Raw genomic sequence first — 13,155 nt, forward strand, 5'->3', positions numbered from 1 at the left:
AATAATTCGTACTTCTCAATTCATATGCATTTACACACACTAGCCTGTTTGCCTATCACACTAATTCAGTGAGTTTCTCAACTGACCACCATCCATGAGAAGAGGCCGCTAAAATCACCTCTGAATTTTCAGGTCGGTATGGCAGACAGATTGGGCCACTTTCAGTCCATAAGGTGAAAGGTCTACTCGTATACCTCGTCTGTGCTTTCACCACTGTGCTTTCAGGACTGTTTCTAGACAAGTTTGGACCTTTGACGTTAATTATGAAGCATTTATAAGTGATATAAATTACCTATTACCTATTACCTATTACTCTATTGTTATATTAATAAATAAATTAAAACTATGTAGTTAATTCCTTTTTCACTAGCACAGGCCTGCCGTAACCTTCCGTGCGTACGCAGCTGTTCGCGGATTGCCATTCCACAGGCGAAACTTTGAACGTTTATAACGTTTTTAACGAAGCCTCGATCAACAAATTGCTATTCTTGATTTTCGTCTTATTTTTGCCTCTAGAATCTACCGTTAAAATTTTTCTCAAGCCTGGCCGAACACCCTGTATATTATGAAGCTGGTTTTCGCTTTACTAGGAAAACAATGATTCTATGATTCTATTAGTTTATTTATGTTGAAGAAAAATAATTTATTGATCGTTATATCAAGTCACCTAATGTTCTTACATTCTCTTTCGCTTATACTTGTATGAATGATTTATTGATTGCGTATGCACTTACCAATAAAGTCTTGATAATATTAAATTAAAACCCGTCAACGAGCCGATGAAATGCTGTAGCGTTGCTTCGAATTGCAAATAAAACAGTGCATGTGCATACAATAGTTAATCAACATGTGTGTAGATCGATCGAACCTGCCGACTGAGCCGATCAGCCGACTAGTCACCCGAGTTGAATAAGTGTCAGCGAGCGGTGGTAATTCGTGCTGTCCTAAAGTAACCTTTAATGGAACCAAGAAAACCGGCAAAAAATGTTTTGAAATGTGTAAAAAGTATTTGTCCATCGGCAGAGGAACTTGGCGTGATTACGAATAATGTCAAATGCGACAAATGTGGACTCATATTTCAGAACGAGCCGCGATATCGTTTACACGATCTAAAAGTACATCAGCGTAAAAATTTAGACAAAGCAATAAAAGAAAATGTAGAGTTCCACTGTCCCGTCAAGTCTTGCATTTACGCGCCAAAAGCTGAAAGACATTTTAGTAGTATGAAGTATCTTAAGCAGGTTAGTGTTTCTTTCATAAAGCTATACAAGATTATTTGTTAATTATAAAGTCATATTTAATGTTCGAATCTTTCAAATACATATATTTAGCACTATCTTAAAGTACACGCAAAAAAAACTTATGCGTGTAGTCGTTGTGAAAAAAGTTTCTCTACCGAAGCAGCTAAAGAAGGTCACGCTAGAGTATGTGGAATTGAGTTTACATGTTCTTGTTTAAAGATTTACTCTTCTTACGAAGCTTTGCTTACGCATGCAAAACGGTCCTTGCACACCATAAATGACAAATACAAAAGTTCTTTGAGGTAAGCCAATTATAAAAAACTAAAATAAATACTTAAATGTAATTGTTAATCGTTTCGACGTAATACCATTAATTTTTATTCTTATTTTAATATTTCAGCAGACGCACGAATTCTAAAGCATTGCAATTGATTTTACCATCTAGCCACGCAGAAACAAATAAACTGATTGCAATACTGCCGACGAATCAAAGCGAAAGTAAAATATCTAATTGTAGTGGTAGCAATGAGCAAAAAATTACTTCGGATATTGGTGTGCAAACAGACGAAAATAAGAGAAACAAGAGAATATCGGGTCAATTAAAACATATTAATAATGGTTGTTATTACAATGGAAAACGTGGAATATCAAAACAGACACAGACAAATATTCCTCAAAGAATTAAACAAAATGTTATGTCCATGGAAACACAGACTACGGATGCTTTCCATGCAATAAAAAGTTCACACAAGATTCGAAAACCTAGAAAAAATTGTGTATCGCAAAATTCTGATTACACATTACTGAAAGAGGACTTGAATCTTAGCAATTTCACATCCTCAAATTTATTCCCTAATAGTCCATTACCGCTTAGTCACGATGTTGGTTTACAAGATTTTTGGGAAGAAAAGAGTACGTCGGGCACTCAAACGATACCTGAAAAAGATATGTTCGAAGCTCTAAATGATAATGTTACTCAAACAGAATTTGAAACATTTTATGATCATAGTACGAATCCATTGATACAATGTGTTCCAAAAAGTACAGTCGCTCTCATGACTTTACCTTATGTTGAAGAAACGGCAACAACTGTTGGAGGATATTCCTTTGTGCCATCGAATAGTATATCAAGATCAGATCCTATGCTTACGGATAAAACTTTCGATGATAAATTTAGCAGTATAGAGACTCAGACGGAGCAAGCTTATTCTCAATCATTTTTCGATTCTGATACTTTAACAAGATCATTTGCTTTGAGTTCTAATATTGAAACGCAAACTACTAACAATCTTGATAACATGGAACAACTATTATATAGTAATACGTGCACGCAAACTTGTAACGATATAATACCGTCCGACTTAGGATTATCTAATATTCAAACACAAACAGCATGGACCGAACTCGAGGACACTACCGTTTCTACCGAAACGCAAACGAAATCCTTAATATGCGAAACTGGATGCAACATTTCGATAGGTGTATGTCGTTCCTGGCTAAGTACTCAAACTAGTCACACTGAAACACAAACAGACTTACTTAGTATCTTCGAAGGTCTTCAATAATCAAGTATTTCATTTTTATGCGCTATATGTATAGCGATATAATCATCAATATTTACAAAAGCATATTTCAAGTATAAACTCGAAATAATTTAGTTTCTATTATAGATTGATTACTTTTTTTATGCTATCTAGTACTTTGGTATTTCATATACGTTTTACAAACTAACGATGTACATTCCTGTGTACGTGCAAATTTTTTAATTAAATATTCCAGACTATTTTCCAGAAAATAGTTAATTTACTCTCATATATTTAACGTATAGTTTATACATATGTTAATAATAAAAATATACTGTAGTAGCAGTGTAATTCTGTTATATGTAACTTGTTAATAAATCTATAAATTTAAAAGCTACTTCACCAGCGTCCTTATTAATTTAAACTTTCAAGCGACAAATAAGCCTTAAAATCTTTAATGCATTTTTTTAAACATTTTCAAATTTCTAGAATAATGTTTTTTGTTTCAAATAGTTTAATTTTTAAATCCTTCAAGTTTATTACCTTTTTATGCCTGAAATCGTAATTGTAATAGTTAAACTTAAATATTACGAATTGATTTTCTCTCGCAAATAAAGACAACTTTTTAAAAAAAAGAAAGCACGGCTTGTTGATCCTTTTTGGCTTGAAGAGTTTTCAGGAAGAGGTGTCAGAAAAGTTACCACAGAGATAACTGACTTGGCAACACAAGTCAAGGCACACCGGAAGAAGAGGGGTGTCACTGGACCCTTATGTCGTGACATTACCAAGGATTAGTGCTGCTTTTCTCATGATTACTGTAACGCTTTTCCATAAAAGGTATGGCCGGGCCGCTGTATGTGGATGAATTTCAGGTTGAGGAATGTTACGCCTCCAAAAATTGTTTTTTAACAATTACGTGGGAATTGTATTATGAATCCTTACCAATATTTCGCGTTACAGATTTTTATCAATGCGTACATATAAAAGTTAAAATCTGTAGACTTTTGCGTAGAGTTATTTTACGATACATGTACCTACGTATCGGTAAGACACTTTTTTTTTTATGCGCGTTTGTCGATAAAAATTAGAACGACATTTGAAAGGGTATGCTTTGGTAAGCAGGAGTGATGATTTATAGCTATTATGTATATTTGTGAATGCGTAAATTGGAAAACGAGAGGTATTGACACATGAAGATACAACAGATATGATATGAACATTGTGCTTTCCAATAAAATGTATTATTACTAATCGATTTCAGAAAGAATTTTAAACATGTGAACGTGAACGCGTGAATTCGAGGAACTTATTAGCACAGGCTGGGATATGTTTCTTAGAAGAAATGAAACAAAGTGTACAGAAAGGGGAATATGCAGAATTGTATTAAAGTGCAGGACCAGCAGCATTATCTTCATCAGAATCCGGTAAAAGATCTTTGGTCCGGTCTTCTATCCTATCTACATTCTCGAGCGCAGAAGCTAGTACTCTTAAATTGTCCACACCAAACATTAGTTGTCTGTAAGAATATTAACATATTATGCTATAGCTGAAGTTATATAAAGTTTTTTAATAGAAAACAAAAAAATCGTGTCCAATAAAAATGTACACAATTTTTACCTCAGCGACGCTTCTGCCGATGAAGCAGCAGTTCTTAAATCATTAGCTAGCCTTCTTACTTTTCGATCTACACTCAAAGAACCACACTCTTTTTTACTCCTTGTTACAATTCCATTTTTAAGGTCCTTATTTTCCAATCGTAACCGTAATATCTCTGTCTACATTGAGATTACACTTCTTCATATGATAATTGCGTGCTTCGTAAATAATGCAAAGTAAAATTAATACTAACCGTTAAAGCTTTTATTTCCTTTTTTAACGATGTAACTGTACTTTCTGCATTTACTGCTCTTCTCTGTAGAAATGAAATTATACAATTATGAAAATAAATCGAAAGTTGGAAATATACATAGATATAATTTTATGCTTACAGTACTACGTTTTAGATTATCCTCAACCTGTTCCATGGCTTTCTCAAGATGCACTGTTTCTTCATGCTCTGCTTCCCTTCTAGATGCCAATTTTGATTCCAATGATTGAATCCTACATAATAAACAACACACGAGTTATTAATATAATCTAACGTTACAAATACCAGTATTCTCATAATTACCTCTTGGACTTCTCACTGACTTGATTTCGAGTTAGTTCCAATTCATGACGTAATCTTTCATTTTCTAACAATACCTGTAATAAATTTTAATACATTACACGTTACCTTCTATTTTAATTATTACTTAACGACACATTTTTCTCAGAAAATTATTAAATCTATCATACTCGTCTCTCTATGGATTCAATGCTGTTTGGGATAGTTCCGGAATCTGTAGACAGTGTTGCCCTATTATGAATAGGATCGTCGTTTAAAAAATCTGGTAAAGACTTTGGAACATTTGTTTCGTTTGTTCCGGAACAATCTCTTGCTGCAATATTTGAACTAGAAACAGATTCGGTTCCAGGTATTGGTAAATCTAATGGAAATCCTATATAACAAAAATTATATGTATAAAACTTATTTATTTGATAATTGTCAATACGTTGTCTTATTTTCTAACTACCTGATGATTCTGGATGTTCTGTAGAGCCTGTATCTACGTTATGTCTATTGTAAACAGGTAAATTTAAATCAGCAGGACAACCTGCGTTCGGTATAGACTGAGTTCTATGAGCTAAACCTTTGTCTAGACTTCCAGTTAGGTCAAATGGAAGATCGCACAATACTGGATCGCTTTTCTTCGATTCGTTTCTAAGTCGAGTTTGCCTCTGTTCCACGCTGAGTGCAAAATCAGGAAGATTATCTGCATCTGGTATACCTTGCTGTTTGGATTCATGATTCAGGTAACATTGTTCTATAACTAAATGATCTTGCACAAAGTCGGGTAATTCTGTTGGATTACGGGAATAAACTGTGGAATCTTTTTCCAAATTATTTGGACTTGTTGTTGGAGGGGAATAAACTTTTGGACGAGCTCCTGCATTATAATAATTTGTTTGCGAATTATTTTTTAGGAAATGTTTAAAACTAAAAGGATTCTCTTCGCGTCGTATAGTATCTTGCCCTATAAAATAAATATATATATACACATATACATACATATATATATAAAAAGAAAGTAATTAAACTAATTATAAAATTAATTGTCGTAACGAGTACAATGAAATCTAACCTGTTTGAGTATCTGTTTCAATGCGACTTCTACCAAAATGTTCTCTCGACGTATTTCTACAACTTCGACATCCCATTGTTACATCTTCTTCAGAAGACGAAGATAACGACGTAAACATTACCTCGCCGACATGACGCCTTATATTTTTTGATACAGAATGATACGATTCATACCTTTTTTTATGATTCGCCATCACTTATGCAGAAGATCAACTTTACCGACAATCGTATCATTTGCGGTGCAGTCAAAGCTGCACTTGACATTTGTCACCCGCTGGCTGTGCTCGGGTCAGGTTAGTCATACGTCTTTTTCTCTCTTTCTTTATTCACTCACTCAGTATGTCGTGAACGTAAGAGAAACACGCACGTACATACGTACCTTACCTATCAATCTTTTCTGCCTATGTTTTTATCTCGTAACCCAAAGTTTCAATGATTTATACATATGTATATAACTTCCTATCTGAAATGAGTTATAAGTTGTTACATATATAGGTATGTATACGTAATAGATATATATGATATAGATACACACACACACACACACACATCAATTGATGTAAAATTGGCTAAAATCCTGTAAAAAAAAAAAATTTATAGCGAATATTAATAATTGTGTTAGATTCAGTCAATATTCACTATTGCATTAAAATTCGACAGAGCGTTAAATTTTGACACGTTCCTATGTGTAACAGGTGCTGGAATTTTAATTTTACAAAATAGGTTATCATCCACGTGAGAGTATCATTAATCATAACAATTTTTAAACGATTTTACGGATGTACACGGTGATTTCAACGCGATGTCTCAAGAAAAACCTTGTCGCGTGTGTACAGATTTTAAAACATGGGCAAAGATTCAAAAAAAGACATTCGAGTCCGAAAAGGTACAGGTAAAATTTCTTAAATAAATGTTTTCTACAAACTTATTATATTCTTTACGATCGTGTATATCTATTTATACAAATTAATTGAAATAAGAGTTAATTTTATTCTATTTTTTATTATTTAATACTATACTTACAAAATATTGATATTTGAGTTGTTATCTTTTTATAAATGTATGATATAGGAATAAAAATACAATACTCATAATATACAAACTACCGTATAAGTTAGTAATTGTTATACATTCCATGATAAAAGCGATATATAATTTGTACAAACTAAAAGATAAGATTATATCTGTCTTGAAAATAATTTGAATTATTTGTATCTTCATGTAAGTTTTTTTAAACAGGAATCTGAGAAGAAGCAGGAAAAAAGTTCATCTTTAAGTAACAGACGCGACGATTGTCCTTTAGATAAAGATGAATTAGGTTCAAGGACATGGTCATTTTTACATACTATGGCAGCATATTATCCTGATCATCCAAACGAAGAACAACAGTCAAATATGACAAAGTTTTTTTATACATTTTCCAAATTTTATCCCTGTTACGTATGTGCACAAGATTTGCAAGAACAATTGAAACACAATCCACCACAGACTGACTCACAGAAAAAATTGAGTCGTTGGCTTTGTAATATACATAATGAAATAAACAAGAAACTTGGAAAGCCAAAGTTTGATTGTAATTTTGTTGACCAAAGATGGCGAGACGGCTGGCTGGATGGTTCGTGCGACTGATAGTAAATAATAATTATTCTTGGCTTTAAATTTTTAAGAAAGACCTACGCGCGATGTAAAATATTATGTAAGTCAATTGTTGTAAATACTAGTTTTGTAAGAAGAAAATAGCTGTAGACGTTAGTATCGCATGTAAATCCATATTCATCCTTATAGATAAATTACACTCGGATGTTAATGCGTTTTTTGTTAATTACGAGTGTTGAGAAAATATTAATAAAAATAGACTCATTATGCAATTATAATTATGTTAATTATCACCTGTTCTAGAGTGTGTTTACTCTTAAAATCGTGAAGTAGATGGTGGTAGATGCAAAGTGGTAAATGCAGAAGATGCTGTTCTAAATTGTGGTTCGTAACTGTGGTCCTGTCCCTCATCACCAATTGGCATAACCTGACACGTTCTAATGTGAAATGGAAAACGTTTGTTAGCCATAGATGGTCGGGTGATGTACAAAAATATTACGTGTCCCATAAAAACAATCCATAACGAACATCCCTTAGCAACGCTTTCTCTAACCCATTCATCTACTAATAAAGTAATGCAGAGTACCTATGGAATTATAAGTAGATTTTTATAGATATTGTGGAAAAATTAAAACATTATCTAAAACTATATACACATATACATATACATGTACACACGCGCGCACAGAAATATTGTGTATTTATATATTTACACTATGCAAGTCGATATTACGTACAGTTATTTTGTATAGTAATATTTTATATTATCATAGAGAAAATTTGATAATATGTTTATTATATACCGTTAGCGGATGACACAGGAACCATGCTGATCCCAAAGAAAATAATGAACCATAAAAATGAAGCTTTGTTGACATTTTTTTAATCGTCTTGAGGCAACGAAGAGAAAAAATGACCCATGCTATCAGTTTCAATGCTATTAGCATATAACCTGGAGGTGATTCGTATATATACAATACCAATCCAGGATCAAACACATCATATTGATATATATATAATGAAAATTGACAGAAAGAATGGAGACAGGCGAAACATATAAGCCATCGAGTTTGTCTTGGCGTTAAAGTACTTTTAGTTACTGTAAAACCAAGCGCAAGTAGTAACATAAGTATGGTATACAAAATATCCGAACATGCTTCCAAGAGTTGACCCATTAAGGAAACATTTGCTATTGTAATTCCTCTTAAACCAAGAATAGTATAGCTATAAATCTCAAATAGTATTCCCACTAATTGACAAAGCAAAGAAGTTACAAATATTTTATACGAAACGTGTAGAAGTCTTCTTGCCCGTAATTGCATGGCTATGTACAAACTTAATATTACAAGTATAACATAAATGAAACTAATTACTATCAACTCTGGCAGTATATCTGAAATGAAAATAGATTCGATTAAACAATATTGAATTGGTTTAAATTACAGTAAAGTTACTTGCAGAATTCATCTGCTGAAAAATGTTCTCTCCAAAAACTGCCATGCGGCGCATTGGTTAGCGATATCCAATATGAGACGTTCAATCCGGTTTTTAAGGAGCAATCTGCTAACGCGATGAACCACCATCTCGGACGAGATGATCGAAATCTTCGGTAATTAGAGCATCGTATTACTGTGTCTTCTTCAACGCATCCTGATTTTGTCGGAAATAATGTTGATAATGGTACTATTTGACCAATTCCATCCCAAAGTATAGCTTCCTTCTCGATGCAAGTTTTGTTTGAGGGATAAATACTTTGCCATTGATCAGGTGCATCATAATATAACAGTATTTTTAAATCATTTTCTTCGTTTCCGAACTCAAATTCGTACCGAAACGTGCCTTGTTCCGTCAAAAAGCAGAACCTCGCTAAAAATGCCCAATTCTGAAATAAACAAAAAAATGCCCAATTCGTCTCACTATAAATAATAATATAAATTTTAGAAATGGTTAACAAATAATATTAACTATTACTGAAAGTAACAGTATTTAAATGTTTTAATAAATATTGCTTGAAATATTGTAAATTAATTTAAAGACTCCTTTTCTACATATGTGTAATACAATACTTGGTATTAATATCGAGTTCAGTATAGTTATAATTATTTTAAAAAAGTTACAAACGGAAATACAGAATGTGCGATATACGCGCGCGCGCGCGCACGCACGCACGCACGCACGCACGCGCTCGCACGCATCATACATGCAATAATATTGACTATCTTTGTTAATTAAAAATCAAGTGACTGATTAAATGTAAGAATGCTTTATACATATAGTTTGTCAAAGATTGCTTATAGTACTTCGCGTGTAACTAGGCGTCCTTGAAGAATTTTGGTCTCCGAATACGTAAATAAAAATAGGAATACTATGTCAAAGAACAATAATAGATTAAACATTATTGACACTCTACTGCACAATTTCTGTGGACTAAAATGTTGTCTACGTATCTGTTACACGTTGCCTGCTGCTTTTCTTATGATCAATATTTTCCTACCTATTAGAACAATGCATTTGAATGAATGAATATGTATATGGATCGTTGTAAATTATATTTTTGATAAACAAACGTAATAGAAAAAATTTAAATTAGAAACAAAACGAATTCGTTAGTCTAAATTATAGTTGTCTCTTATTTTTTAATTGTATTTCCAGTAAACCAGAATTCTTCTACAATGATGGTACGTATCATGTCGTATGACCTTGACATTTACTTACAATTGTATTACAATATTGATTTATGGAAAGTAATGTGTATATACGTACATACACGTATACTTTTTAAAATATAACATTAAGTTAGAGGCTTTCAAAATCAAGTAACCGAATATTTTTACAACGTTACTTTGCGCTTTGATGTTATCGCACGTAAATAATATTGTAACTTTACTGTAATTGTAAAATTTTTAAGAGATTTTAATTTAGATGTATAGTTTGTAGAGTATTTAAATCGAATTAAACGTTTTTAGAATTTTTGTCCATTTATTTGGAAATGTTCTAAATCCGCCAGCATTTTGGAAATGTTCCGGGCACATTGGAAATCCGGATGGCAAAACGCCCAAGTTTGTCGTGGAATAGTTCGTTATTTTCAACGCTAGATGGCGCTTATTTATCGACCTCAAACCCCCTGGTGCTAAAACGCCCAAGTTTGTCGTGAAATAGTTTGTATCGTCCACGCTAGATGGATTTCTCGACAAACTTGGGCGTTTTAGCACCAGAGGGCGTGAGGTTTTGAGGTCGAAAAAAAGCGCCATCGGAGAATCGAGAAAGAAAGCATGTGTCAGTTTAATTTGTCGACTTTCCGAAACTCCACGAGCTCACGTATGCGTGATCTGGGATGAGGGATAGTGCACCGGGTTCTGAATCTGGCATTTCTGTCCTAACCTCGTGTGTGGTAAAAGTGAACTCATTTATTTTATGTTTTACACCATTCTACATTTAATGAATATTGTGATTTTTGATACTACGCATTATTACAAATTTATAATTTAGCTTGCAAACTATTACTCAATTTTGTTATTAATTCGCTTGAAGATTTATAGAACGATATAAATAAATTATGAAGAATGATAAACAAAATTGCAGGGGTTTTAAATGTAAATATATATATATATATATATGTGTAATATTTTATCTATCAGTTTCATGAACGCTTTACTTAATCAAATTAGTTTTTATACGGACGTTTAATTTCTAGCATTGTGGATTCGTTTTGACAAAGAAAACACAGATGAACATCAATTATATTTTAAAGAACATTCTATTAGGAAACAGGATCCTCGACATTCAAGAAAAAGGACATTGTTTGTATTGAACATACCTCCTTACGTTACAACCAATGTTCTGACAAGTGTCTTTAGCGAACTTTGCGGGACAGTTTCTAATCTGTATTTTACAAATTCGAAGGGATTCAAAGCAGCATATATAGTATTTGAAAAAGAGTCTGCTTTAGAGAAAGCATTAGAACTTGCTGCAAATTGTATAATAACATTAAATAATAAAGATAATATATGTTTAACAGGATTGGCAAGTGCGTTATGTTAATATTTTTCTCAGTTTACTTTTATTTCTATATAATTGACTGAAATTGTTACGTTTACGCAAATAGAATGGTGCAAAGAATATAACGATTCGATATACAATGAAGACAAAATGAGAAAAGAAATTGAAGATTACATGTGTAATTATGACAAAGAAATTGCCAATAATACAGCAAATGCAAAACTTGTCGAAGAAGAAGCGAAAGATAACGATGGTTGGGTAACTGTATCTGGACGAAAGAAAAGAAGACAGTTTCCTCTTTCTAGAAAGGAATGTACTACTAATAAAATCCAACGTAAAGAAGAGCAAAAAAATAAGAAAAAAGAACTGCTTAACTTTTACACTTTTCAAATTCGTGAAAGTAAAAAACAAAGTAAGTTTCATTTCATATCGTTTTTCTGTTAGATTCATATGCCGAAAGTATTATACTCTGTTGGTTTTTAGATTTGGCAGAGTTAAGAAAGAAATTTGAATTAGACAAAAAACGACTACAAGATTTGAAATCAAAAAGGACGTTTAAACCATTTTAATTCTACAAGTATAATAAAACATAGGGTTTTAATACTAAATACTTTGATGCATGATAAATGTAAATAGAAGGTTTTTAATTTCAACATGAAATAGACGTTTATAACTAGACTAGACTCGACATGTTTATGTTTCGCCCCCTTCCTCTTCAACCAAGCCTAAGCGACAAAGTCACTAGCACCGGTTACCCTTTCTTAATATTACGTATGTAAAAAATATTTCTAACAATGATATTATAATATCACACACGCACACGCACACGCGCACGCGCGCGCGTTCTTTAGCGGAGCGAGGGGTTTTTTTTGTTTTTTGTTTTGTTATACTACTGTTTTTGCTTGCAATCTGGAATGATCGCCTGCATGTTTGATTGAAAAATAGGCATTTTAATGGTTTAAATGTATGCAACATGTTTTAATAAGCATCAAATAAATAACGTATATTAATCTAAACGGTAATTTCGTGAAAGCTACAGGAAAGGTGTATGTGCCCAAGTACATACGCGATATACATATGTACATATATGACATACATGTACCGATCGATGAACGTTTGCTAGAATATTGTTAAAGACAGAAACACTGTAATTTTGTAGCATGCTATGAATAAAAATAATCGAAAGGCAAGCGAAATGGATCAGTTGCAGAAACGTAGGATTCTTTGTTCCGTGATTTCGATGCGTTGAGAAAAATCCCTTCCTTTTTAAGGGCCTTACTTGTAATGTAAGAAGAGTAGGGAGTTGCACCAATCGGGGCCCCTTATTCTGGTTCCCCCTACCCGTAACTTCTGCAATTCCATTTTCAAACGTATCATTCCGCCACATTTTAGCTTGTGATTTCATCGCCGGTTAAGTTACCGCTCTTCTTTTCTCATCGAACGTTTATTAAAACATTATTAAAATTCCAATTTACGTTTTATCAAGTTGAACCGTCATCGATCGAAGAATAAAAAACTAATTTGTTCGGTGGCCCTGGATGGGTTTGAATTCAGTCCACGTTTCATTTATTCT

General features: G+C 32.9%; 5 protein-coding genes across 12 annotated transcripts; 3 read left to right on the top strand and 2 right to left on the bottom strand.

Moving 5' to 3' along the window:
- The first annotated feature begins 661 nt into the window (after window positions 1-661).
- Asciz (ASCIZ zinc finger protein) lies at window positions 662-2,870 on the top strand. 2 transcript variants are annotated; one of them, XM_076765844.1, is made up of 3 exons: window positions 662-1,241; window positions 1,332-1,543; window positions 1,645-2,870. In XM_076765844.1, the coding sequence occupies exons 1-3, from the start codon at window positions 960-962 to the stop codon at window positions 2,804-2,806; spliced, it is 1,656 nt and encodes a 551-aa protein (XP_076621959.1). In that variant the 5' UTR covers window positions 662-959; the 3' UTR covers window positions 2,807-2,870. The 2 variants fall into 2 exon arrangements, with proteins under 2 accessions (XP_076621959.1, XP_076621958.1); XM_076765843.1 differs by having other exon boundaries at window positions 665-1,241; window positions 1,642-2,870.
- A 154-nt stretch (window positions 2,871-3,024) lies between these two features.
- L(3)04053 (lethal (3) 04053) lies at window positions 3,025-6,309 on the bottom strand. The gene is made up of 8 exons (XM_076765845.1): window positions 5,989-6,309; window positions 5,380-5,880; window positions 5,102-5,304; window positions 4,935-5,008; window positions 4,753-4,864; window positions 4,614-4,676; window positions 4,382-4,539; window positions 3,025-4,280 (listed from the first exon to the last, which is right to left on the bottom strand). Exons 1-8 carry the CDS (start codon window positions 6,179-6,181, stop codon window positions 4,148-4,150), a joined length of 1,437 nt encoding a protein of 478 aa, XP_076621960.1. The 5' UTR covers window positions 6,182-6,309; the 3' UTR covers window positions 3,025-4,147.
- Alr (Evr1_Alr domain-containing protein Alr) lies at window positions 6,221-9,547 on the top strand. Of its 6 annotated transcripts, XR_013079748.1 has the most exons (4): window positions 6,335-6,482; window positions 6,683-6,879; window positions 7,227-7,683; window positions 7,887-9,547. XR_013079748.1 is itself a non-coding variant. In XM_076765864.1 (3 exons), exons 2-3 carry the CDS (start codon window positions 6,790-6,792, stop codon window positions 7,614-7,616), a joined length of 480 nt encoding a protein of 159 aa, XP_076621979.1. In that variant the 5' UTR covers window positions 6,221-6,280; window positions 6,711-6,789; the 3' UTR covers window positions 7,617-9,547. The 6 variants fall into 6 exon arrangements, 5 of the variants coding, with proteins under 5 accessions (XP_076621979.1, XP_076621976.1, XP_076621980.1 ...); XM_076765864.1 differs by lacking the exon at window positions 6,335-6,482 and adding an exon at window positions 6,221-6,280 and having other exon boundaries at window positions 6,711-6,879; window positions 7,227-9,547; XM_076765861.1 differs by having other exon boundaries at window positions 6,336-6,482; window positions 7,227-9,547.
- On the bottom strand, window positions 6,970-13,152 carry LOC143342203 (transmembrane protein 145). Of its 2 annotated transcripts, none has more exons than XM_076765847.1 (4): window positions 12,862-13,152; window positions 9,042-9,465; window positions 8,387-8,976; window positions 6,970-8,169 (listed from the first exon to the last, which is right to left on the bottom strand). In XM_076765847.1, the coding sequence occupies exons 1-4, from the start codon at window positions 12,985-12,987 to the stop codon at window positions 7,900-7,902; spliced, it is 1,410 nt and encodes a 469-aa protein (XP_076621962.1). In that variant the 5' UTR covers window positions 12,988-13,152; the 3' UTR covers window positions 6,970-7,899. The 2 variants fall into 2 exon arrangements, with proteins under 2 accessions (XP_076621962.1, XP_076621963.1); XM_076765848.1 differs by lacking the exon at window positions 12,862-13,152 and adding an exon at window positions 9,884-10,064.
- Window positions 10,842-12,265, top strand: LOC143341737 (ribosomal RNA-processing protein 7 homolog A). Its single transcript, XM_076764886.1, has 4 exons — window positions 10,842-11,176; window positions 11,278-11,610; window positions 11,689-11,994; window positions 12,066-12,265. The coding sequence occupies exons 1-4, from the start codon at window positions 11,140-11,142 to the stop codon at window positions 12,149-12,151; spliced, it is 762 nt and encodes a 253-aa protein (XP_076621001.1). The 5' UTR covers window positions 10,842-11,139; the 3' UTR covers window positions 12,152-12,265.
- Window positions 13,153-13,155: the final 3 nt, after the last annotated feature.

The sequence above is a fragment of the Colletes latitarsis genome, chromosome 5 (genome assembly GCF_051014445.1).
Source record: "Colletes latitarsis isolate SP2378_abdomen chromosome 5, iyColLati1, whole genome shotgun sequence".
In the NCBI taxonomy this organism is placed as follows: Eukaryota; Metazoa; Arthropoda; class Insecta; order Hymenoptera; family Colletidae; genus Colletes; species Colletes latitarsis.

Bases quoted from the DNA above. Each gene is read 5' to 3' on its own strand.
- Asciz (XM_076765843.1), top strand. From the start codon at position 960: ATGGAACCAAGAAAACCGGCAAAAAATGTTTTGAAATGTGTAAAAAGT. The intron at 1,242-1,331 runs GTTAGTGTTTCT...ACATATATTTAG, and splicing joins GTATGAAGTATCTTAAGCAG to CACTATCTTAAAGTACACGC. The intron at 1,544-1,641 runs GTAAGCCAATTA...TTAATATTTCAG, and splicing joins AAATACAAAAGTTCTTTGAG to CAGACGCACGAATTCTAAAG.
- Alr (XM_076765864.1), top strand. From the start codon at position 6,790: ATGTCTCAAGAAAAACCTTGTCGCGTGTGTACAGATTTTAAAACATGG. The intron at 6,880-7,226 runs GTAAAATTTCTT...TTTTTTAAACAG, and splicing joins TCGAGTCCGAAAAGGTACAG to GAATCTGAGAAGAAGCAGGA.
- LOC143341737 (XM_076764886.1), top strand. From the start codon at position 11,140: ATGAAGAATGATAAACAAAATTGCAGGGGTTTTAAAT. The intron at 11,177-11,277 runs GTAAATATATAT...TTTAATTTCTAG, and splicing joins AAATTGCAGGGGTTTTAAAT to CATTGTGGATTCGTTTTGAC. The intron at 11,995-12,065 runs GTAAGTTTCATT...GTTGGTTTTTAG, and splicing joins TCGTGAAAGTAAAAAACAAA to ATTTGGCAGAGTTAAGAAAG.
- LOC143342203 (XM_076765847.1), bottom strand. From the start codon at position 12,987: ATGAAATCACAAGCTAAAATGTGGCGGAATGATACGTTTGAAAATGGA. The intron at 8,977-9,041 runs GCAAGTAACTTT...TTTTCATTTCAG, and splicing joins TTTTTCAGCAGATGAATTCT to ATATACTGCCAGAGTTGATA. The intron at 8,170-8,386 runs GTATATAATAAA...ATAATTCCATAG, and splicing joins TCCTGTGTCATCCGCTAACG to GTACTCTGCATTACTTTATT.